This window comes from Bacillus rossius (genome assembly GCF_032445375.1).
Source record: "Bacillus rossius redtenbacheri isolate Brsri chromosome 4 unlocalized genomic scaffold, Brsri_v3 Brsri_v3_scf4_2, whole genome shotgun sequence".
NCBI lineage: Eukaryota > Metazoa > Arthropoda > Insecta > Phasmatodea > Bacillidae > Bacillus > Bacillus rossius.
This window is the reverse complement of record NW_026962011.1, coordinates 44,434,546-44,461,693: the sequence shown is the minus strand read 5'-3', so window position 1 is coordinate 44,461,693 and position 27,148 is coordinate 44,434,546. Positions and strand designations below refer to the sequence as shown.

At 44.2% G+C, this 27,148-nt stretch overlaps 1 protein-coding gene across 1 annotated transcript in view; it reads right to left on the bottom strand.

Annotated features, from left to right (window-relative positions):
* LOC134541869 (protein dachsous) overlaps window positions 1-27,148 on the bottom strand; it is a 650,601-nt gene that overhangs the window by 12,294 nt on the left and 611,159 nt on the right. Inside the window, exons 17-21 of the mRNA XM_063385570.1 lie at window positions 25,898-26,135; window positions 23,868-24,149; window positions 22,804-23,124; window positions 18,717-19,002; window positions 9,842-10,177 (exon numbers count right to left, since the gene is read on the bottom strand). Of these exons, the coding sequence (XP_063241640.1) occupies window positions 9,842-10,177; window positions 18,717-19,002; window positions 22,804-23,124; window positions 23,868-24,149; window positions 25,898-26,135 (1,463 nt within the window). The remainder of the gene's footprint in view (window positions 1-9,841; window positions 10,178-18,716; window positions 19,003-22,803; window positions 23,125-23,867; window positions 24,150-25,897; window positions 26,136-27,148) is intronic.

The following is a 27,148-nucleotide window of genomic DNA, read 5'->3' as shown; positions in this document are numbered from 1 at the left end:
CAGTCTGTTCCCGACAATCCTAGCACCATGCCATTTGTCTACGTCAATACCGTCGTGTACACACAAGGGGTATTTTTGAACCTATACTTCTTCAGGCGCGTTATGAGAATATGATAAAAGAGTGAATCTTTACGATGCGCGGGCAACACGCAACGAAATTTTCACAGGATGAAAAAAAAAAAAAAAAAAAAAGGCTACATACAAATAAGAATTATGTATGTGCTTTTAAATCATATACTTTAGTAATTCATTTTGAATTATGGTCCATATAATTAAAAATATATATTTATTGTGAATATTAGTGATAGAAATTGTGTTGAAAGACTTTTTTTTAAGTGTATTTATGTAAGTGAGGTCCTTCCCGTATGTATAACGATGTTAGGTTGCTGGCAAGCTTCCATTGTTGCTGGCAGGTAGTACATATATGTAAAAGCTTTTAGTAGTCTCCTGACCGTTTTCATGGGAATGTTTGTGAGGTTATGTTAATGTATGTATTAATTTGTTTGCATTACAAATTGTATTATTATTCAAAAATAAAAAAAAAATATTAAATCACAATTTACAATCTGCATATTTACTGATTTTCAATAATTATTTAACATTTATATCGATAATTTTACTAAATTAAATAATTAATTTTATATCTACTCGCATTAAAATTTTTAATTTTATTGAATTCATATTTTACCAACAGTATATATAATATCACTCCAGTCCTATTATTATTTTATTTATATTAATTATTTGCATGAAATGCCCTTGACAACTTCTTCATGTAAAGTTCGAACTCCTTAAAGGCGCTGACATAATCTCAGAATTTATTTTCGACTTTGAAAAATTATAAATAGTAGGCTAATGATCATTGGAGTTTACTATTTGTGACGGTAGTCCCAAATCTTATTACCTCATGAAGAGGAATAAAAAAAGTCTGCATCCATGTTTGCGTTCTTTGCGCTTGAACTCATACCACCGAAGTCCATGGACGACAAAACGTAAGTTAAACGCGTGTGCTCAGACGGCGCTTGGTCGGCTCTTGTCCCGAGCTCTCCCTGCCTCGTAATTAAACATTCCGCGCAAGTGCACCGGCTTCCAACACGAAAGAAAGTAAGAAAAAGGAGAGAAGGGTTTCGGGGAAGAAAAAAGACTTGCGCCTTGTGGCCTCGCAGGGAGAGAGCCCCGAAAGACATTTGCATCCGTTCGAAGATGGTCGTCACATTAGCGCACTTCGTTATGGTTCTCCGGTTAGTCGGGTTGCAGTCAGGGAACCGTGGGGTGGGGAAAATGGTTAGCTTAAGTGTCCACGGAAGAAAAAAAAATCAGGACGTTTCGCGAACAAAGGAAAATAACCGTCCCAGAATGACCAATAAAAAAAAAAAGGTCCCGCAGCACGAATGTTGGGCAAGGTTAAAGCTGGCGTCAGAATATCACGACAGACGCGATACGACGTTAAATATCGCATTATCGTGAACATAAAATATTCAACTACGCGACAAATAGAAACAAACTAATATACATATATAAAATGTTTCTTTTCTTTATCAATCCATGTACGAGGGCCATCAATGTTTACAAGTTCGTTAAAAATTATTGAATGTTTGATAAAAACAAAACTCTTTTGATTAAAATTTAATATCCCCCCCCCCCCCCCCAAAGTCATTGTAAGTGAACATATTTAATATATTTTTCAAAAAAGAAATTAGTAAATAAATCCTCAAACACAAATTCAAACAACAGTCGCAAACTAAATTCTTACGCTAATTTCAGTAACATCGCGCCCGCGATGGCAATATAAAAAACTTTCTACTCGGAGAGTTGTCACGTCCGCAGTTTTTGTCTTGCTGACGTCACGGATGTGTCGAACGTGAAAAAGTATCCGCGAGTATCGCATTGCGCCCGCCTCGCTAATAACATTGAATATATAACGAATCTCTCGTTGATTGATTTCAACATTACGGAGCGGTCACACACACAGAGTAAGCTTGTCAGGAAATTCATTTAGATCTGGGGAAGAAAAAGAACTGGGTACGTACAGAGCATGTGCAGAACTTAAATAAGTATGAATAGCCATCATCAGTGGAAATATTTAATAGCATGTGATTTATGAATATGAATATCTGTAGTCCAACAACGAGGTGATCGCAATAACTTAATTTTCCCCGAAGAAATTTTAGCAGCACACAAAAAGGCTTAAGAAACTATCATCCGACCTAAACGATTACATTTCTTGGACACCAGCGTGGAGCCCTGGAGGCATCTTTTAATTTGTACTCCTCTTTAATAATTAATATTTCCAGTTTATGTAAATATATATTTTCAACCACTATATCACACTACACGTAACTCCCAGAAAAGAGATAAAATTGGTCAAGATGCTGTTTCTAATGCGCGTAACGTAAAGCTTTTTATTATTAAAAAATAATAATAATCTGGCTGATACTCTTGTCGCAGACATTCAGCCGGCTACCTGTTCTACGCGGTGATATTTTTGCCTTTCGGCGTCGGACGCAGCAGACCGCGCGCGGCTAATCAGCAACTTTATGGGCAGGCAACGTAAGCGAGGAAATAAGAAAAAAAGAAAGGCAGGTGTAAAAAGAAAGACACAAACTGCCGGGCGAGAGAGTTGAGGTGGTTCCCGCTAGCTATGCGACGCAGGTAACGCGAACCAAAGGGGAAAAAATGGTCGACGCCGTTCGTACCTCGGTCGGAAATACAATCGAATGCACGCGCAAAAAAAAAAAAAAATATCGGTTCTCTGTAAAGTCGGTTTACGGACGACAGTTTAACGTGACAACGTCATAACAAAACATTTATGAAATGACTGCATACTTTTATGAATAAAAGTGAATAATTTTTATTGAATTATCACTATTTTGTATTGATACAAAAAAGGAGTGAAATGAAATCTACAATTTCATTGATAAAATGACTTTTATTTGCACTCATTAATTCAAATATGTTTATTACTTTTAACGAAGAGATTATTTTAACTATACCATTTATACATGTTTTCTATTTAACTTCTTCCAATCTGTGTTATTCTGTTAAGGATAGGACGATGATAGGAAAAGTAGGAAACGAATGGGAGTGTTTCAAGTTTAATGTGCCTCGAAAAAGTCAAATCGATGGTTTTTCCAATCGAGTGGAAGAGAGATAGATGCGGCGCAAGCGTACAATGAGCGTAACGGGACACAGCGTAACGTGACACTTTTTCGTGCGTGCAGCCGGCGTTCATCGATTTATTAGATGTCACGTCAAAAAAAAAATAATGTTAGCGAGTCTCTCAGTACTCGCCAGTGATGTGTAAAGAACTAACTTTGGTAACGAGCAAAATTTTACAAATTCACATGTTCTCGTGTGGCAAACACACTTATAAAACGAAACCCAATCACAAAATTTAAAGCATAATTCCTTAAAATAATGCCGAGCGTGGTAAATATACGCATATCGTGTTTCCCTACAACATTTCTTAACGCGAATCACAAGAAGTTCCCGCACTCGACTCTATAATTCGCCGCACGAGGAGCAACTACGTCGACTATCGAATGATTCCATTTGCAGACCGAAATTTTAAACTATGTAACGGTTCCGATAAAAAAAACAACTCACCTTGCTGTTTTACTCAATTTTCGACACTGGATTTTTATTAAAATACTGCCCATTTGTTAAAAATCATTAAACAGTTAGTATTAAAAGTTTTCCTTTTTTCTTTGTAAACTTTGGATCGCGCTATCGGCCACAGATGGCACCACCGTTCCATTTTCATGAAATCACTCCTACCAAATGTCGTATACCGAGAACTTTGATGTTTAAGCATTAAACTGTGTTGCGTGGGCACCACGCTTGCTAAAAGTAGACCTTTGCAATTAATTAATCGACTTAAAAACAGAAAAATTAAACAATAAAGTAGGTATTCAGCACTGAAGGTTCACAATAATTGTAACATATCTGGCGTCAAAAAATCTTACCTAATAGTTTCATAAGTTTTTTTTCTCTCTCTCTACTTCATTCGTACTTCAAACGTCCTCCTCGCCAACCATTGAGCTCCCTTCTACTGGGCGTTGCACTTTTCGTTACGCTCTAAATGAGTCGTCACCTCAACCAACCCGGTTTCAATAATAATTAAAAAAAAAAAAAACACAAAACTTCACCCCGAGACGTCAAGTAGCTTTCCCACGCGAGGTTACAAGTTGAACGCACCGCAGTTGTACGCGTGTTCCGAGGAGGCGAGCCCGACGGGGGAATTAACCTCCAAGGTTGTCCGAGGCGCGGATTCTATTAGCCGCGAAGAATCGGGAGGTATCGTTCTATCTCCTCGGTTTCTTTTCTAAAAATTTGTGGGGGAGAGGGGAGGAGGTAGGAGGAAAGGAGTCATTTTTCTCGCTCTGCGCAGAGGCCCCGCACGCGATAATTTAAATCAGGCCGCGAACCAGCGATAATTGGGTTCTCCTCCGCGGCAGGCGTCGGTTGCGGAGGTTGCGAAAGAGAACGGTAAAGGGGGAGGGGGACAGGTGTTTCGCAGCCCGCCGGTTGTCCGGGGCGTAATTAACATTTTACCCGGGCGGGCGATAAACTCGATTCGTTAGTGTCATCGGGGCGTTTCCCACGGGGGCGGAGGTCTCGCCCCGGGCATAGAGAGAGAGAGAGAGAGAGAGAGAGAGAGAGAGAGAGGCGCTGGACAGATGCACACTCGCGACGGGGGCCCGATTTGTCGCGGCGATCAGAGCCGCCTAGGGGGGGAAGTCTCCCGCGGTCGTAACAGCCGTCGACGGACGGCCCGTGGAAATGGGAGCCCGTCTGGAGAGCTGGAGGAAGAACGAGGGGTGAAGGGTTGGCGGAATGGGAACTTCTCCTCGCCCGGCAGCGTTCTTGGAAGCTGCGGTCCCCAAGGCCGGTTTTACGAGACACAGAAATAAGGACTTGATGTAAGCTTTTGGACATACGCTATTGCTGAGCACTTTTTCTGTAGAAGAAAACTAAAAAAATACCATTCAATATTTTTATGCTGTCATCGTTTGTGGTTTTTTTTTCCGTTCTCTTAGTCCATTTTTCTTTGTTTGTTGAACATATTCCTGTTATGGAATATTATGTGGTGTTTATATCCCGTTGACAACAGCAATTTTTTTGCTTAATTTGTGTTTATTTTTGTCTTTTGGGTATTTTTTAGTTTTCTTCTACAGAAAAGGTGCTTAGCAATGGCGTATGTCCAAAAGCTTACATCAAGTCATGCACTCCCATTGCACAAATCTTTCAAAGATAATACAAAAATAAGGGTTCACGTGTTGAATACGCTACACCTGTTCCCTAACCGTATTCCTAGTCCGCAACAGGGCACAGCCAGCTCCGTAGCAGTTGCCGTTCTGCGTATACGCAGAACTCACTTTTGCGTTGAATCCGTCCCGCGTCTGGCGCCATTAACTCGTATATAGTCACTTTCGTGATCATCAGGGGACGTATCAGGCGTGTTCGTGTGCCAAATGAGACTTTATGATAGTGAAACTATCCTCGAAGATATTCTGTACACTTTAATTGTCATTACAAGAAATAATCGCAACTGAAAAAAAAACTTTAGAAAATTAGAAAGACGGTTTAATTTTTGTGCGATGGTGCTGCTATCTCTATTCACGATTAGTAAATTTTGATTTGAAAATTTGTTTAAATTGATCCACTTGATTCAGTAAATTCTTAAGTTTTGTTTATTTCAGTGATTGAATCGCACTGAATTATCAGAGATTTGCTAATTTACCTGTTACACTAATCACACCAATTTAAATCATTAATCCAGCTTCAGGAATTGTATGCTAAAAATTATTTGATGAATGAATAAGAGGGGAACATTAGTAAGATTCTAGGCTGGCTTGCATAGTAAGGCAATATAAACTTTAGGGATCAGTAACACCTTTGTAAAGTGAATATAGATATGACCAAGTTTGTGCTACCGCACACAGTTAAAAGATCTAGTGACCATGCTGGCAAAACATTTTCCCTCAAAACTGACTTGCAATCAGTTCCAAGCTATGTATGAGTAATAAAAGGTATTTTCAAGTGGTGTTTTTTTACATTTGATTTATTTTTTATGTAGAGTGTTTGTAGACAGGTTTTAAACAATGAAATGTTAAAGTAAAATAAAATAATGTGTTTTATAGCTGTAAACATGTGTACACCAAACCATAGAAACACAACTAACCTGTATGTTAAAACATATTTGAAACTCATTATTTCATCTCATATTCACATTTCATTAGCAGCAATGATATCAGCAAATACCCAACATCAAAACAACCAGAGTCAAAACTGAAAACATGGGGAACAGAGTCTTGTTTACTTCTCTTACTTGGGCTCAGAATTCACCATCATCAGTATACAGAGGCAAAAACCATGGAGGTATAACTTGTATTATGTTTCCAATGAAATGGGTGACTGTTCTACAGATGAAGTCACTCTGGATAGCAATTGGTTAGGACAACAAACCACAGCTGTATAAAGGCTAATGTTAGGTGTCTGTTTAATAATAGTTCACATAAAGGAAACACATAGATCATTAAGTGAGTATTGTAAAACACAGTTAATAACTCATCAGCCATGCAATTGATTTTAAGTTTTAAACAAACTAATGTTATTCTATCCAGTGGCGAAGGGGTAAAGATTCAACACACCCGCTCCTTACTTCTTACCTCTATGTAGGACCGTCGAGAGGAACCAAGGGCTTGGGGCAGATAATTGTGTCGCACCCTTTCCCCATTACTTAATCTACAATTCTTCAAACCTCAAACTAAATAAATAAATAAATAAATAAATAAATAAAGACAGAAGTAAGTGTTGACATGGCCATAACTGTAAATGCAATCTGTCTGTACCGCATAACTTGTATTAAGTTTCCAATGAATTATACTAGCTATAGACTTGTAATTTTCATTCTATTAGGGTAAATCCAATCAATGATGGTATGCAACAGGTAGAAATTATTGTATGCGGAAGGTGGATTCGGGAAAATTTATGGTAGGTATGCAGTATGTGTTGTAGGAGGGGGGGGGAAAAATTGTATGCAAAGTGGGAAGGGGTTGAAAAAATTATCGTACATGGTGGTAAAAGGACATGAAGAGAAGAATAATGGTACGAGGGTGATGATAGAAAAAAGGGATGCCTGTTACAGTCATTACGAGGCCAGACGTTATAGTCATTAAGAGAGCAGATGTTTCACACATTATTGGTGGGGGGGGGGGAAGAGGAGGGAAACATTTACTATCCCCTTCCCCTCTTCCTGATGAAGAGGCAGTGTGTGAAAGACATGGAGGAGAGGAGTGAAGTGAAAAATGTACCAAGTAATAGAGCATGCAACTCTGGAGGGCGCCAGGGATTTTACCTCATTAACACCTCCCTCTTGACGGCCCTGCCACCATTGCAAAACATTTTTTCCCCAGCATAATCAAGTTACATTCACAGGGATGAAAACCACACCCACAACCCGAACAATTCCGAAGTTAGCCGAAGTAAAAGGTTAGGTTAGGTTCGGTCACTGTAATAAATAATAGTTCTTAAATTTTTTTTCCAGAAGGGTAGGTTAGGTTATGTTAGAATATTTTTGAACAGAGATTAGGAAATTATAAAGATGGAGCATAAGGTCCGATTCAAGGCGTGGAGAGGGGGTTGTGAAGCCAAAACAAAGGGGAGGGGGATTTCAGTGTTCTACACGTATCAATATGGCGGCCGTTTGTTTACAAATTTATCAGCTTTACCTGTATTGGAGGTGAAATTGGAGATAAATATTAACTAATATAATTACATTTGCATTATGTAGATTAGTTTTGAACTTTTAATATAATATATACACATACATAGTAACCACTAATATTTTGATGTAATTTTCTTTCGAACAGCTTAACTACAGTCGTTAATAAAAGTAGGGCAGAAAAGCTGAAATGAATAAAAACAAACGTTCATCTGTATCTTTTCCTAATCTCTGTATTTAAAATAGTGTCTTTTCACGAGCGATCGGCGAACTTCGGAGAGGTGCGGAGCCGCTCGGGATTGGCGGGAGGGCAGACCCACCACCAGGGGCGCTTGCGTCCCTCGTAAAATATTCCAGATACAAATAAAATTCAAAGCGGACCACGAGTCCAAGTGCCCAACCCCCGCATGGTAGACTCTTTTCTACTCTGTCCAACACTTCATCCAGACCATCCTCTGTCTCTCCTGTAAATTCCTATACGTAATGCATGCCAATTTGCATCCCGCATGAATGCGCTTAGGGTAATCACTGTGTCTATGCTGGTTTTACCTGGGCCCAACCTATCTCTAGTTATAGTTAGGGACAGGAAAAATTCGCGGATTCAATGACCTCTAGGATAGCCTCCATTATCCTCTGCATTTCTCAAGTAAACACGCGTGTTCATTGGGTACTAAATTGTGAGGCGTCTCCACTGGGTAGCTTGTGATTCTCGACGCTTCTTTGGTCGATAGTCTCTCATTGGCGGAGAGAGCTCCAACTAAACTGCGAGCCCAATAGCAGAACCAGCAGAATTGTACACATGTTTGGATTTCAGCCTATCACGAAATGAATCCGCGAATTTTTCCGGTCTCTAGTTATAGTCTAGATTTAAGAGTGAGGGGAGCAAGTCCTGGCGCCAATCGTTGCCATGGCTGGCCAATCCCCTTCTAGCACATGATGCATGCGACCCTCTCCCTGCATAGCTAATCCCAGCATGACTAGACGTATAGGCTTTGGCCTGAGACGAACCTAGGTCCTTCCCTAACCCGGACCCCTCCAAAATACACTTAGTTTTAGCTTTGATTATATATACTGTATAGAAGTCGCCAGCCTAGGTTAAAATTTCTAATATGGTTTGAGGTAGTTGGTTAATTCACCGCCGCAATCGCCACCATCTCTAGGGCATCGACTTGTGGTGGTCCCTAGCGGACAAGTGTCGAACTCTTCAAACACCCCTTCCCCACCCTCCCTCAAACATGCGTTGTCCTCCACCCACCCTCTACCCCACCTCTCAACCCTACAGTTATGTGACGCACAAACTCCCGTTGAACGAATTTGAGCTGCAGTGAATGATTGAGGGGGGGGGGGGGGGGGGTGCGGGGGAATGACAGCGGGCGACAGTGCTGCGCTCTAACGTGCAAATAACAACCTAAGACGATACAGGGCGTTACGGCAGCGCACTGCAGTGGTGAAGTTCCCAAGCTGCTCATCATACGCTCCTGAAAAACGTAGAGTAAATCCTATCCACTCGCGACTTCTATACAGTATATATAGGGGCATGCAGATTTCGAGACTCGATGAAAGTTAAAACACTGTAGCATCGTCTGTGTTCCGTGATTGGGTATGTTTCTCCCAGGTACACGTCGATTGTAACAACACCAATCACAGTGATTCGGTGCGGAAGTAAACGAGTCCTGAGTGGCTCGGTCAAACAAGGCAACGACTTCTCTCACAGACAGCCGCCAATCACAAGTAAGAAACCACAGGTGTGGGCAAGGGTATTTTGCCCCCCCTCTGAAACCTTGAAGTGGTGGCAAACGGGGGCAAAGAAAGTGCTGTGTAATCAATTTTTAGATGATAAAACTGCTTAAATAGCACCATTTTCCACCTTCAAATACAAATTTTCCCGGGGGAGGACCCCCGGACACCCCGATTCAATAGGGGGGATCGATGATTCTTTATAAAAAGGTATAGTGCACCCCCTTTGGAAATTTAGTTGTTGCGCCCCTGGGTGTGGGTATACCTTGTTGCAGTCTAATACGTGTTCAAATCTTTTATGCGAAAAGTGCCTGCCCCTAAGTATATATATTCAAAGGTTTTAATCAGGTTAGAAGAAATAAAAAGTTGTGGACCCACCTGGCGGCAGCGACGCGAGGTACGTGTAGCTGGAGAAGCGCGGCCGGTTGTCGTTCTCGTCGCGCACCCGCACGCGCAGCTCCGTCAGCGCCGAGTGCGCCGAGTCGGAGACGGCGACGCGCAGGCGGTACTCGCGCCGCGCCTCGTAGTCCAGCCGCCGCACCAGGGTCACCTTGCCGCTGAAGCGGTCCATGCTGAAGGCGGCGCGCGCCTCGCGGTACCGGCGCTCCGGCTCGCCCGTGTCCGCCGACCAGTCGGCGAAGTGGTAGGTGAGCGCCGGGTTGGAGTCCACGTCGTTGGCCCGCACCGTCGTCAGCACGGCGCCCACCTCCGTGCCTGCGACAACAGCGACAACACCACACACCTCGCATCTCCCGCACCAGACAACAGAGGTGTAAAAGCAACGAAAAAAATGCGTACCCGTATGTATTCGTTACTATAACAATCAGTACTCGTTACTTTCGTATCGTTACTCGTTACTTCTGATACCGCATGACATGGCACATGCTATGTTATGTGACAGCATCGAATCGAGTCGTATTTCGTACGCGTACAGCATGACGTCGCGTAAATAAAAATAAATCGAATATAAACAATTTAAAATATTTGATAATTAACAGCTTTTGTTAACCAAGAAACAATTAACTCTCATTAGAGCGGCTTTATTATAATATATCTTTTAAGATAATAACATAAAACGTGAAAATACGCGATTATAAAAAACAAAAACATACATATTTATAATATGTAAAAAATACTTTCTTGCGTTGTTTCTGTTCGAATCTAAAACTTTGTCTACACACACAATACCTTTAATAAACAGTAAAAAACTTGGACGACGAATTTCCAAATTATACTTTTATTAATAAACAAACATCGTTCTTTGTAACGAATAAGCGCGCGCATGCGTCAAACATACGAAAGATGCGAGTAACGAAATGCATTCGTGTGTAACGTTTCGTTACTCGTTACTAGATGCCGCACCCGTTACTCAGTAACGAATACATACGGTTTGCTACAGCTCTACTAGACAACACTCCGTGTTGTCACAATCATGGGCGTCGCAACCGGGGGGACGGGACGGGGGGGACACGTCCCCCCCCAATAATAAAAGTCTGCAATTTCGTCCCCTCCAATAATATATTTGGTTTCGTAGTTGTATTAAAAATATGATTTCTGTGATACAACCCATATGTTGCGCATGGTGCATTTAGTCCAGTCGTGGTATTGTGAGCACTGTGTTTTTTACAAATTTGTTCTCTGAAAATATTTTTTTTTATAAAAAATAAATTATATGTTGCAACCAACTATAATTAGAATATTTAGGAAAGAAAAATGCCTAAAAACCACCTTTTCTGCACCTTCAAAACCCCAAATTTTCCCGGGGGAGGCTTGTTTTTCAAGGGGATGGATATTCATCAACAACTAAATCAATTGCAGTTCCCCCCCCCACCCCCAAAAAAAAAATATATATCCTTGCGACGCCCATGGTCACAATACTCGGGACAGACACAAAATGAAAAAATTGGTTTTCTGTAAAGTCGGTTTACGGACGATAGTTTAACGTGACAACGTCATAACAAAACATTGATGAAATGATTGCATACTTTTATGAATAAAATTGAATCGTTTTTTTATCTAAATATCTCTATTTTGTATGGATACAAAGAAGGAGTGAAATTTAAATCTACAATTATTTAATTGATAAGCTTACTTTTCTTTACACTCATTAATTAAAATATGTTTATTACTTTTAACGAAGAGATTATTTTAACTGTAACTTTTATACGTGTTTGCTATTTAACTTCTTCCAATCTGTGTTATTCTGTTAAGGATAGGACGATGATAGGAAAAGTAGGAAACGAATGGGAGTGTTTCAAGTTTAATGTGCCTCGAAAAAGTCAAATCGATGGTTGTTCCAATCGAGTGGAAGAGAGATAGATGCGGCGCAAGCGTAAAATGAGCGTAACGGGACACAGCTTAACGGGACACTTTTTCGTGCGTGCAGCCGGCGTTCATCGATTTATTAGACGTTCTCACGTCAAAAAAAAAGTTATTATAACATCCAAAATGGCGAAGCATTTTGTTCTTAAAGGCGAGAGATAGGAACCTAAGGACGACATTTTAGAAGGCAATGTGCGACCATGGGCCATAAAGGTGGTGACTTCACGGAGTTGTCCTGAATTGAGTTATGGAGCTTACAGGTATTATTATTATTATTATTATTATTTTAAGGGCTTTGAAAAAAGTTCTGGAAAGTCGATAAACCTCTAACGTTCTCTATTTTGCCACGGAATTTATTTTCAGTTTTACAAAAGCGTCAAAACTTGAATCGGGTGTAACTGAAAAGAAATAACTAAAATAAATTTATTTTCGGGGTGCATGGTCGAAAATAGTAAGATTACTTGATACAATAAACGCTAGGTAGCCAGGTAGTTTCACATATAATTTTTTTTTAATAAGCAAGTACTCTAGTTTAACAACTTATGATAAACATAGAGTTACAGCATATATTTTGTAAGTCCTAGAGAAATGCGCTGGAAAATGTTCAAAAAATTACTTGTAGATCTAAATAAAATGATTTGGCAACTTATTTTATAAAGAATTTACTTGTGAATAGTAAAATATTTTTTACAGTGTACATCCGCTATTTTGCACTTACGAATACATGCATTATTATTTCCCATTTGAAACTCGTTCCAGAATGGTTTTCTTTATAACTATCAGCGTCATACTTCACTCAGGACGTTGAGAACAACTTTTGCTACATAAACTATACAAGTTTTCTCTTTGGCTGTCTGATGAATATCCTGCCAGAGACCGCAAAAGAATGTTACTACAATACAAACATTAAAACAAAACCTTCGCCACCAGAAAAAAAAAATTAAAATCTTCTATAATGTAAGCCATACCTACCGCCTACCTAATAAATATTCTAAAATAAAACCTACAGCATTCAAGTCATAATGAGTACAACTCCACAGACCTTCCTAGAATTCTCGACATCAAATTATCAATGCGAAACGTCAAGTCCAGCCGTATAAGTGTGCTCGGAAAAGGAGAGAGAAGGAAGGTAGGATTAAAAAAAAAAAATCACCCACAGCCCGAAACGGCGTGATGGATGGACAATAGACAAGCAAATGAAGACCACTTTTAGTTTCGTTTAAGTAAGAGCCTTGTAACGAGCTGGTGACTTGAGTTGTGGCGGAAATACGGACCACCGGCGGGACAAAGAGGAGAAAGAGAGAGAGGGAGAAAAATAAAAAAATAAAGGAATTAGAGAGAGATAAAAAAAAGTACGAAGAAAGAGGAGGAGGTGGAGAGGCTAGGAAAGATTTATCATGCGGCAGCTGCATGAATCCTTCCCGGAGCCCGAAAGCCGGCCAGCTGAGACGGAGAGGAACAAAAGGAACTAATTTACAAGTATTGTCATCACGCCGCGGCTTCCCCTACCACCCCCCCCCCCCCCTCCCGGCCGTTAGCCGCGCCCTGGAAACACCGCGCGAGAGATCGCTGGACCGCGAGGATGCTGTGCGATTGGTTTTGCTCTTTTTCCACGCGCTGCACGTGCGCATGCGCGCGCGAAGCAACGCGCCGAAAAAAAGCGCCTGACCCTTCGAGCAGTCCACCGCCACTTTCGCTTCCCCTCTCCTCTCTTCCGCACCCCTACTACCGATCAGCGAAATTCTGTCAGAAAACCAGTGAAAATTTCTACCGCGGAAAAAAAAAATCAACACGATAACCTGAACAGTAAAGGCTAACCGCTCAGCTACATATTAAATCACCCCCCCCCCCCTCCACCAATCATGGAGAGCTGGTTAACACACGAGTTTAACGTAAAAATAAATTCATTTACCTCGAAATTAAATTAAATTTAACTTAGGCCATTTGTAGTCACCAAGCTTCGCAGCGAATTTTTTTCAAAATCAGTTATTTCACTGTCCCCCGTCAAAACTTACTATTTACAGGCACAGAACAGGAGGTTAGGGGCCGCATTCAGCGGCCCTGGGACTCCTCGCGGGCCCCTGTGTTCGATGCCAAGTTCAGGTACTCGGCCCCTGGGTTCGCTACTGGCGATGAGGATATCCCTGTTAGTCAGTCCGCAATGGCTGCTGGGGGTCGCTTCATTAAGCAATTGATCTGAGCTTTCTCCCCTAATGACATTCCAGAAAATACTCTAAACGACACATCCCCTCTGCATTCCACCGATTAGCTGGTCGAATACAAATTATTGACATATACACACACTTTTTTTTCCAGACTGCAAATTCTGCATCGTAAGATACTTACTTCTAAAGTGGCTGAATTAGCACAAAAAAATATCCAAACGTGTAGACACCCAAAAGGATTTGCTGTACTCACAAACTGATTTCTTAAGTGTTGTTTGCATCTGGTTCATGATTAAAAAATTATTCTGAAAACATGTGTTCAAGTCTAATCTAAGAATATAGTTTAAAAAACGAAGTACGGAAAAAGAACTATTCATCCGCCCTCAGGGTATTCCTAAATGCTTTTTGTTAAAAGACATCACAACAGATATGTTGCACAGTTATGAAATCAGGTGGGTCCTTCTGAAGCTCTTAACCCCGTGTGTGTAGGGGCGCATTAAGGGGGGGGGGGGATCAAGCCCAGACATATTGTATTTTCCCTCTTATGATATAATTCTCATTTTGAACTATATATTCCAACTTTTTGGATGTCAAGCCATAATAATATCTCCCATACCATGTTGGAACCACATATTTACTAACATGCTCTAGTCTGTAAGCGCCGCGAGGGAATGATTAATTATTTCTCGCCGGCGACTACAACTATCGTCTCAATCACACCAGTTCACAAGTGGTGACTTCAACAAGAAGACAAAGCTAAGGCCTATTACAAGTCAAAACCAAAATTGAAAAATAAATCATGGATTCTTTATTGCAGGCGGTTTCAAAACGTTCGAAATGGCAAGATGGAAAGGCCTAGTCCCCGCTCGGCGTGAGGCTGGTGGACACGTCAGGAGTTACATACAAAAAATTACTCCGTATCGATCGCGAGAGAGAACACATGCCTCGGTCCGAATTCCGGCTCCGGTCCTTGATCCAGAGGACTCCTTCTCCCGACCAGGAGAGAAGACCAGACTCCCGGCTACGGTCCCTGATCTAGAGGACTCCTTCCGGCCAGGAGAGAAGCCCAGTCTCCCGGCTATGGTCCCTGATCTAGAGGACTCCTTCTTCCGGCCAGGAGAGAAGCCCAGACTCCCGGCTACGGTCCCTGATCTAGAGGACTCCTTCTTCTGGCCAGGAGAGAAGCCCAGACTCCCGGCTACGGTCCCTGATCTAGAGGACTCCTTCTTCCGGCCAGGAGAGAAGCCCAGACTCCCGGCTACGGTCCCTGATCTAGAGGACTCCTTCTTCCGGCCAGGAGAGAAGACCAGACTCCCGGCTACGGTCCCTGATCTAGAGGACTCCTTCCGGCCAGGAGAGAAGCCCAGACTCCCGGCTACGGTCCCTGATCTAGAGGACTCCTTCTTCCGGCCAGGAGAGAAGCCCAGACTCCCGGCTACGGTCCCTGATCTAGAGGACTCCTTCTTCCGGCCAGGAGAGAAGCCCAGACTCCCGGCTACGGTCCCTGATCTAGAGGACTCCTTCTTCCGGCCAGGAGAGAAGACCAGACTCCCGGCTACGGTCCCTGATCTAGAGGACTCCTTCCGGCCAGGAGAGAAGCCCAGACTCCCGGCTACGGTCCCTGATCTAGAGGACTCCTTCTTCCGGCCAGGAGAGAAGCCCAGACTCCCGGCTACGGTCCCTGATCTAGAGGACTCCTTCTTCCGGCCAGGAGAGAAGCCCAGACTCCAGGCTACGGTCCCTGATCTAGAGGACTCCTTCCGGCCAGGAGAGAAGCCCAGACTCCCGGCTACGGTCCCTGATCTAGAGGACTCCTTCTTCCGGCTAGGAGAGAAGCCCAGACTCCCGGCTACGGTCCCTGATCTAGAACACTCCTTCTTCCGGCCAGGAGAGAAGCCCAGACTCCCGGCTACGGTCCCTGATCTAGAGGACTCCTTCTGGCCAGGAGAGAAGCCCAGACTCCCGGCTACGGTCCCTGATCTAGAGGACTCCTTCTTCCGGCCAGGAGAGAAGCCCAGACTCCCGGCTACGGTCCCTGATCTAGAGGACTCCTTCTTCCGGCCAGGAGAGAAGCCCAGACTCCCGGCTACGGTCCCTGATCTAGAGGACTCCGTCCGGCCAGGAGAGAAGCCCAGACTCCTGGCTACGGTCCCTGATCTAGAGGACTCCTTCTTCCGGCCAGGAGAGAAGCCCAGACTCCCGGCTACGGTCCCTGATCTAGAGGACTCCTTCCGGCCAGGAGAGAAGCCCAGACTCCCGGCTACGGTCCCTGATCTAGAGGACTCCTTCTTCCGGCCAGGAGAGTAGCCCAGACTCCCGGCTACGGTCCCTGATCTAGAACACTCCTTCTTCCGGCCAGGAGAGAAGCCCAGACTCCCGGCTACGGTCCCTGATCTAGAGGACTCCTTCCGGCAAGGAGAGAAGCCCAGACTCCCGGCTACGGTCCCTGATCTAGAGGACTCCTTCCGGCCAGGAGAGAAGCCCAGACTCCCGGCTACGGTCTCTGATCTAGAGGACTCCTTCTTCCGGCCAGGAGAGAAGCCCAGACTCCCGGCTACGGTCCCTGATCTAGAGGATTCCTTCCGGCCAGGAGAGAAGCCCAGACTCCCGGCTACGGTCCCTGATCTAGAGGACTCCTTCTTCCGGCCAGGAGAGAAGCCCAGACTCCCGGCTACGGTCCCTGATCTAGAGGACTCCTTCCGGCCAGGAGAGAAGCCCAGACTCCCGGCTACGGTCCCTGATCTAGAGGACTCCTTCTTCCGGCCAGGAGAGAAGCCCAGTTTCCCGGCTACGGTCCCTGATCTAGAGGACTCCTTCCGGCCAGGAGAGAAGCCCAGACTCCCGGCTACGGTCCCTCATCTAGAGGACTCCTTCTTTCGGCCAGGAGAGAAGCCCAGACTCCCGGCTACGGTCCCTGATCTAGAGGACTCCTTCTTCCGGCCAGGTTAGAAGCCCAGACTCCCGGCTACGGTCCCTGATCTAGAGGACTCCTTCTTCCGGCCAGGAGAGAAGCCCAGACTCCCGGCTACGGTCCCTGATCTAGAGGACTCCTTCTTCCGGCCAGGAGAGAAGCCCAGACTCCCGGCTACGGTCCCTGATCTAGAGGACTCCTTCTTCCAGCCAGGAGAGAAGCCCAGATTCCCTGGGCCGAGCCTGACAGCTTTGACGACTGGCACTTTTACTGCCTCCAATGTCGTAAATAATTCTCTTTGAGAGGTGGTGGGAGTAAGGTTTGAGTCCTGCGTGGCGTTGAGGTGGGTCGGGCGATAGCAGATAAGACATGAATTCGAATCTTTTGACCAAGAATCACTCTTTTAAGTACGCATAATTACGGAATTTGGTATCTCCGTTTCATATATGACTCTTATAATCAACTTAAAAAATCGTCCTGGTATTAAATTATATTTAAAACCCAACTACATACTATACCAAGTATTGTAATTAAACACACTACTTTACAATGATTGTAATATTAAAAAGTAGGTACTTATGTAAATAAAATCCATTATGCTTGATAACTGTGTTATATGCCATAATGGATCTAGAATCGTAGAACCAGAGTAAAACTAAAGTGCCTGCAAATAATTAAAAATCCAGTTTCTCTGAAAATTATTATTATTATCTATAATTGAATAAAATCCTTTAAAAAATAAAAGAAAAAAAATAAATGCTAGAAAGTTCACACATGTGAAATTTAATGGTATTAAGACTGCAATTTTTTTTTTTTTTACCATTCTACATTATTTATGAGGGTGTTGTGCATCAATCGGTTAGATTACTGGTACAAATGGCTATCACATTGTAATTATATGCAAATCAATCATGCATGTTGTACAATAATTTTAAGTAAATATAATTATGAAAATCTTCATAATAAAACCTGTTTACCAGATGCTTCAGTGAACATTCAGACTTTGTCAGCTGAACTAAATAAAAATTATTTTTATAGCACATATTAATAATTATTGTTGATTTTTTAAAGTAAACATAGTAAAACCCTGTAGAGTAATTAGGGTCGATGACTCATACGAGATTAATGTGGAATGGGAGGCTCCAAAGGTTGTGGAGGCATGTTGAGGGGGAGGGGAGATTTAGAGAACTGTAAGACTCTCTGCAGGTTTTTTGGAGCCATGTTTGTTACAATTATTGTGAACCTCCAGTCTGAACTTCCCCGGCGTACTGTTTTGTTTAGTTTTAACATTAAAGTGTGTTACTGAAGTATAAGTCACTTCTAATGTAGTTTATGTACATGAACCCATTTTTTTATACCATGTCCAGTTGTCCAAGTCAGAATTTTCCCTGAAGCATTGTCGAAAAAAAAAACTTCTATGGGTTAGAATGTACAACAGATGCAGCTCCAGTAAAAGGGGGGAAAAAGGGGGTGGGTTACTGGGGCAATAGCCCCTTTTGAGCTCAAGGAAATTTTTTATTATTTAATTTATTTTGGAAGTAATGTTTATGTTTACTTAAAAACTTAAGTAATGTATTAAACTTCTCTTTAATCAAAAGTTGTATGAAAATATTAAGGTTCAGTATTTCAGAACACAAATTTGTAAATATCCAAAAGCCAACATAATACTCGTTTGATGATTATGATGAGTCGTGAGCAAAGACAACGCCATGGTGATTGTCGTAACGTCCCTATGCTTGCCGAGGCAGGTTTGCCACTGCCTCCCGCGGGATGAAGGTGAAAGGGACATCACAAACACCCGGTCCCGAATCCACCCAGGGCCCATCGGTGTGCTAGAAGAGAGAGAGGCACTCACCCTCGCTGACGGTGATGACGCTGTGCGGCGGGAAGGTCGGCGGGTTGTCGTTCACGTCGATGATGGTGACCCTGAGGGTGGCGGTGCCCGTCAGCTGCGGGTTGCCCTCGTCGGTGGCGATGACGGTCAGGCGGTAGGTGTCCCTGATCTCCCGGTCCAGCACGATGTTGGTCTTCACCAGGCCCGAGAACGGCGGCTCGATGACGAACGCGTTGTCGTGGTTGCCGTCGACAATGTGGTACAGCACGTGCGAGTTGCCGTCCTCGTCCGCGTCGACGGCTGTCACCTGCAGGTGGCCAGAACAAGAACATGGTCTCTCGCCACCAGCTCCGAGAACTTGTCCACACCTGCATCAGATCAACGAATATGTAGAAGAATTTGATACGCTATCATAAAGTCACTCATATGACAAGGCAGCTAGATCTGTATCAGGTATCTGTATCAACTAAGTGTAGATTCAGCTTACCACCCACTAATTTTGTATAATCATTAGAATGCAAGCCCGGGTGGTGGCCTTGTCTCTCCAGCCAGTCTCTCCAGATGTAAGACGAGAAGATCTCGCAGCTCGAGTAACGATGATACAAACTAATGATCGGGAGACACCTTGTCATCACATGTCTCCCCTTTGATATGATAGCAAAAGACCAACTCCTGGCGGGTTCATGTTCGATCCGATCACTGCATCATTTCTGATATTCATGCCTGATACAGAATTTCTTTTGTTCAAAGGCCGATCATGATACAGATATGGTGATCTGATAAGAAAGTGTGGACGCGGTTTTACACGTCAATTCAAACATGGTTTACATATGTACATTCTGATGAATAACCTTCATTTGGATTTGTGCATGTGTACATATGATTGAAAGGTAATGTATGGTTGTTTTTTTGCATTTAAAGGTGAATGAATACGAATGACTTAACGTTTTGATTGCATCAGAGTGATTCGAAACAATATGGTGTACTGAGATGAGAATGGGTCATTGACGGAATGCATGGCTGGGAGAAGCGGGAGTAACCTGAAAAAAACCCAGGGCAGGGCAAGCCGGGCAAATGCCCGGGACTCCTCGCCTACAAGGGCCCTACGCCGACCTTTCCTTTTTATTTTCCTTTTGGTATATTTTATGTAAAAAAATTATGGACCTTAACGGGAAAAGGAAGGATTAAATTTAAATTTTTTTATTAGTATATACTTAAGAGTGCTGGCCAATACCTTACGATATCAATTGAGTTATCATGATTTCACATTAGAAACACTTTCAAAATATATAAAATTAACCAAAGTGTAATTTATCAGGAAAATAATATCAAACAATCTTAAGAAAAATTAGAATATAATCTACGATATTTAATTTTCAGGTTGGCTTAAAATGTTTTTAATTTTTTATTTTTTCTGCCAACCCCCTATATCTCCGGGGGAGGGTTTTTTTTATCACATAGGGGAGAGTTGGACAAAACCGGGTGGTCTGGTAAAACGGGGTACCACTGTTATTTCCACTATAACGTGCTGTCAGTTAATTACTCGTACGATTACCGCTAGCCAGCAACAGATAGCGCGGCAGTCGGCAGCGTCAAGCGTTGTCTATTGAGAAAAGTGTGTTTTCTGACTGATGTGATGTAATTTTTGGCTTTTGTTTGTATGATAACTGCAGATGAATTAAACCGTCAAACTATACAGGTGAGTGGGCATAGAAATGAGTGTAGTATGCACTACAAATACGTGTGTGTACTAACTTGTACGTTTCTCATCTTTCCTTAGAAATAAATTTATTTTGTAGCAAGGCGTAGTCTGATAAAACAGGGTACTGCGTGGTCGGTTAAAACAGGGTAGTACCCTGTTTTATCCGACTATACCCTGTTTTATCAAACCATTTCTTAACTATAGCTTTAAGTACAATGATCATTTGATATTGTTACCCATAAGTTCCAAACCATTATTTATTTGGTTTCGGGCACAAATTAATGTACAGTATTTTATTTAGACAGCGAATCATCATGCCTTATGTTCGCCAAACCAACAGACAGTCTTGGTCTCAAGATGCTATGTAAAATGCAGTTGCTGAGGTTTTGGCTGCCAGAATGGGATACCTTAAGGCTTCTAAAATGTTTGGCGTCCCACAATCAACTCTCGAAGCGAGAGTGAAAAAAGCCAGAACTGGTTTATCGCTTGAGGATGCTACTATGAAAGGCTCTTGAAGTGGCTCAAACGATTCATAGAGTTTTCTAACCCTACCGAGGAAAAGCCTGTGTTACTTTTATTGGATGGGCATGCCACGCATACAAAAAAATTGAGGTGATCGATATGGCACGCAACAACCACATAATTCTTCTATGTTTCCCCCCACATTGCACGCATCGTATGCAACCTCTGGATGTGTCCTTCATGGCTCCACTTAGCAATTACTACTCAGAAGAGGCCAGGAAGTGGTTGCAGTCCCACCCGGGAAGACCAATAACAATCAATCAAGTTGGGAAACTTTTTGGTGCCGTTTCATGAAAGCGGCATCAATTGAGACAGCTGTGAATGCATTCAAGAAGACTGGGATATTTCCACTTGATCGTAATGTATTTCCTGACTGGATGTTCCAACCTGCTGAAACCACTGAAAGGCCTCTAGAAGAAATGTCTCGTCAGCAAAGTTTGGCCATTTCAAGCATCCACCAACCATTGGTACAACCTACCATGGCTGAATCTGAACCTATGGCCAGCACACCTGAACCTGCATCTAGCCAACGTGAATCTCATGGGCCATTTTCGCAGTGTCTTTTGAATTCCAAAGCATCCACATCAACAGCCACATCGGCATTTGCTGTGTCACCGAAAGACATTAAACCCATACCTATAGCTGAGGAAGGTTGAAACCAAAAATAACAGGAGACGTGGCAAAACTGTGATCCTCACAAGCTCCCCTTATAAAAATGAACTAGGCCTAATTGCTGCACAAAGTAAGACATCTGCGCATAGTTCTACGGCTAATCCCAAAACAGTAAAAAGAAAACTGAATTCATCTAGAGACAGGTCACATGTTAATGAGTCTACAACTCGCAAAGACCACAGTAATAAAAAATGCAGTAAAATATCCGTAATGACTCAGGAAAACTCTGAAACATCTGATGAAGAGGAAACAAATGCAGCATGTCTCTTCTGCTATGACTTGTATTCAAACTCCAAATCAGAAGAAGGGTGGATTATGTGTGTTATGTGCGATGAATGGGCACACGAACAGTGTGCAGGTATGGACAGTGATGATGTTGTTCCTTACACTTGTGATTATTGCCAACGATAGAATATTTTGTTTTTGGTATAAATGTGTTGTATAACTTGCACTGATACTCAGAGAGTCTGTGATTTCAGGCATTTTTAAAAATGAGATCCTCAGAAAATGATAATGATGACATTTGACTTCCTTATTGTGCTATTTGTTAATGTATCATAGTAAACTGTAATATAAATGCAAGTCATAAATCATATGTAATAACGTTGACAACACTTTTTATTAAATATGTCTCATTTTGTATCTAAATACCTGCACTAATATGTTCGACATTGATGTACCCCGTTTTATCCGACCGGTATGATAAAACAGGGTACTTAGCAACATGAAAGAAAAATATTAATGTTTTATTTCACATTGCTTGGATCCGACTCTTCATATGCACAATATCAGTAGGGATGTATATAGTGTTTCCTTGAAAATAATGGATACTCAGGTATAATTACCAGCCACTTAATGAGCATATAAACACTAAGTACCCCGTTTTAGCCAACTCTCCCCTACATACCCCTAGGATTGGGGTGGATCCCGTGGAGGGGGAAGCCAAGGGGAGCCCGGGCCCGGCCGTCCCCTGCGAAAGCGTGGCTGTGAAAGGGTTTGACGTCGAAACTATGTCTTATAGAAAACTTTCTGTATGTTTTTTTTAAGTTTTCTTTTATTGCATGCATGTGGACCAACATATGGTCACCCTATCCACACATGAAGTGTCGGGTCCTGTAGATTTGCGCCCCTGTCCCCAGGTCACCCCGGTAAGGCCTCTCACGCATACATAAACAGCCCAGGGCCGCTACTGTAGGCGGTGTCGAGACTGACCTGCATGACGAAGGTGCCCTTGTTGTTGCCCTCCCACACGGCCGCCACGTACTGCTCCTGCGTGAAGCGCGGCGCGTTGTCGTTGCGGTCCAGCAGCGACACGTGCACCTCGCAGTAGCCGAACACGCTGCCGTCGGCCGCCTCGCCCTCGGCCGCCAGCGACAGCCGCAGCTCGCGCGCGCGCTCGTAGTCGAGGGCGCGCGGGTCGCGCACGCGCACCGCACCGCTCGCCCCGTCCACGTCGAACGCTCCGTCGTCGTTGCCGGCGCCGATGCTGTACGTGATGCGCTGGCGGCGGCCGTCCGTGCGCACCGCCGACACCTGGGGGCCCGTGGACGTCTTCAGCAAGGACAACCACCGTCGACAACACCAGGGAACACTTTCCGGGAGGGGCTGCAGAACATTACGTTACAAATTTGTGGTTTCAAGCGTGGGCGTAGATCCTGGAATTGAGGGACCTTCTTACACTTGCAAATCTGCGACTATGAAACGGAGTTGCTAACCGTAAACGTTAAAGCTACGTCTCATGGAAAACGTTCTCTAAAGTTTCTCTGCCTTATTGAATGCATGTGGGCCAAAGTGTGGGCGGGTACACAACGTACAAGCACCGTCTCCGGAGACATATCGGGGTCGCCTGGGGAGGGGAGTGGAGGGGAGGGGTGGTAGGGAATGGGTGGTAGGGAAAGGGTGGTAGGGAAGGGGTGGTAGGGAAGGGGTGGTATGGAAGGGGTGGTAGGGAAGAGTGGTAGGGAAGGCGGGGTAGGGTAGGGGTGGTAGGGAAGGGGGGTAGGGAAGGGGTGGAATGGAAGGTGGGTAGGGAAGGGGTGGTATGGAAGGGGGTATGGAAGGGGTGGTATGGAAGGGGTGGTAGGGAAGAGTGGTAGGGAAGGGGTGGTAGGGAAGGGGTGGTAAGGAAGGGGTGGTAGGGAAGGGGTGGAAGGGAAGGGGTGGTAGGGAAGGGGTAGTAGGGAAGGGTGGTAGGGAAGGCGGTAGTGAAGGGGTGATAGGGAAGGGGTGGTAGAGAAGAGGGGTAGTGAAGGGGTGGTAGGGAAGGGGTGACCCACCTGCAAGACCTCGGTGCCGCGCGCCGCGCCCTCCTCCAGCTGGGCGCGATACGTGGAGTTCTGGAAGTGGAGCCGCGCGCCCGCCTCGGGCCCGTCGCCCACGCGGATCTCCACCAGCCCCGTCGAGCTCTGCGGCGGGTTGCCCTTGTCGCGCGCCAGCACGCGCAGCCTGAACAGGCGGCCCGAGTCGGGCGCCAGGCTGGAGGCGGCGCTCACCGCCCCCGAGGTGGGGTTGATGCGGAACTTGCCGCCCGCCGGCTCGTTCACCAGGCTGTACACCACCTGCGCCACCCCGCGCGAGAGAGAGAGGCGTCAGTCACGGCCAACCCTTCCAGTCACACTTCCTAGCATACCGCGCAGACATCTTGGCTCTCGGCACACAGCGACACCAACGTGCGGCAGTGGCGGATCCAGAGGTTCACTCTAGGATTTCAGAGTAGCCAGACATACAGGTGTGCTAAATGAAACTTTGTGATAGCGAAACTAACCAACGAATATATTTTTGGTAAACTAAATTAATCTCAAATTTGAAAGCACCTAAGATGATTATACAGTACACATTCTCCTTATATATATAAAACGGGCTCGGTAACCTCAGAGAAGTGGTTCGAAACTCGTCACTGGAAATTTTTAAAAAATATATTTTATTTATTAATACTCTTAAGCTCTAATAATAATGCATATTTTTATATTATAACATAACTCAATACAACCTGTATTTTTTCGTAGTCCTAGATAATGATGTCTACCACAATGTAGGCTGCACCATTACCCACTCATTCAAAGGTTAATTAAGCCATGTATCATTAAGATACAAATTGTCCATTTCAATTGATGAATAGACTGTATACTATCAGTGTAGTATATTTATTTGCCAATTGTTACAATTTTTAAAATGTTTACATTAATAAAAATACAGCTACTTGTTTAAAGTGACAAGATGTACACACACACAAGATTGCCTTTGTGAGTGCTACATTTTCCTGTTAAATTTAGTAGATTGTAATCAATGTGTAAAAAAAAAGTGTGTATGTGGAGTATACGGGCGACAGAAGTGAAACTACTTATGTATTATGTTTAGATACAGATAAGTTATTGTTATTTTTTTTTAAATTGAACAAGAGATAATAATTGAGATTAGTAAGTTTGCGGATATGATCGAAATGAAAAAAAAAACAACACAAGCAGCGTTACGAGCATTCCGTAGCATCACTGCTATACGTAATTTATGCATCTCCCCTGCCGTCTCCCCTTCCGGCCGTTACAACTAGCATATACCGTGATCCACTACGTACCTATCCCCTTCTCATCTCCTGTTTCCCCCACCACGTACCTAACTATCCCCCTTCTCTACATTTTCACCCACCACGTACCTAACTATTCCCCTTCTCTCCGGTTTCCCCCACCACGTGTTAAACTATTCCCCTTCTCTCCTGTTTCCCCCACCATGTACTTAACCATTCCCCATTCTCTCCTGTTCCCCCCACCACGTACCTAACCATTCCCCTTCTCTCCTGTTTCCCCCACCACGCACCTAACTATTCCCCTTCTCTCCTGTTACCCCACCACATACCTAACCATTCCCCTTCTCTCCTGTTTCCCCCACCACGTACCTAACTATTCTCCTTCTCTCCTGTTACCCCACCACGTACCTAACCATTCCCCTTCTCTCCTGTTTCCCCCACCACGTACCTAACTATTACCCTTCTCTCCTGTTTCCCCACCATGTAACTAACCATTCCCCTTCTCTCCTGTTTACCCCACCATGTACCTATCTATTCCCCTTCTCTCCTGTTTCCCCCACCACGTACCTATCTATTCCCCTTTTCTCCTGTTTCCCCCACCACGTACCTAACTATTCCCCTTCTCTCCTGTTTCCCCCACCACGTACCTAACTTATCCCCTTCTCTCCTGTTTCCCCTACCACGTACCCAACTATTCCCCCAATGCCACCGGAATTTTCGTGACACTCGAAAATTGTAGTCTCCTCAGGAAAGATGTCGGGTACGGACTGGGGCGGAGGGACCCACCTCCGAGTTGGCTCCCTGGTCGGCGTCGTGCGCCGCGACGCGCACCAGCGTCTGGCCGGGCTGCGTGTAGGCGGGCACGCTGGCGCTGAAGGGGTAGCGCGCGAACACGGGCCGGTTGTCGTTGGCGTCCGTCACCTGCACGTGCACGGGCACGCGCTGCGAGCGGGCGTCGTAGCGGCCGCCGTCCGTCGCCACCACGTGGAAGGCGTACGAGCTCTGGCGCTCGTGGTCCAGCGGCCTGCGGGCCCCAGGGCAACACACGCTCACACCGCCTTCCTCGGCCAAACACGACTGTAACTGTTCTTATCATTGGGGGTTACACAACACGACACGCTCACACCGCCTTCCTCGGCCAAACACAACTGTAACTGTTCTTATCATTGGGGGTTACACAACACGACACGCTCACACCGCCTTCCTCGGCCAAACACAACTGTACCTAACTGTTCTTGTCATTGGGGGTTACACAACACGACACGCTCACACCGCCTTCCTCGGCCAAACACAACTGTAACTGTTCTTGTCATTGGGGGTTACACAACACGACACGCTCACACCGCCTTCCTCGGCCAAACACAACTCTAACTGTTCTTGTCATTGGGGGTTACACAACACGACACGCTCACACCGCCTTCCTCGGCCAAACACAACTGTAACTGTTCTTGTCATTGGGGGTTACACAACACCACACGCTCACACCGCCTTCCTCGGCCAAACACAACTGTAACTGTTCTTATCATTAGGGGTTACACAACACGACACGCTCACACCGCCTTCCTCGGCCAAACACAACTGTAACTGTTCTTATCATTGGGGGTTACACAACACGACACGCTCACACGCCTTCCTCGGCCAAACACAACTGTAACTGTTCTTGTCATTGGGGGTTACACAACACGACACGCTCACACCGCCTTCCTCGGCCAAACACAACTGTAACTGTTCTTGTCATTGGGGGTTACACAACACGACACGCTCACACCGCCTTCCTCGGCCAAACATTCCTGTTCTTGTCATCGGGGGTTATTGGGCGGGTCCTGTTTCTTCCAGATCATTGTTTCATATTGGCTCATAGCCCCGGAAATAAACTTTCACGAAACGAGAAAAATATATCGTACTGTCAAAGTAATACGGCCACATGTCAAAAGTAGAATCTTTTAAAACAAATTAAACAAGAGGCTTTAAAATTATTGCAATAACATGGTAAATTTCAGACTTGCGTCCATCGCAACATCGTGTTTTGACCGGTTT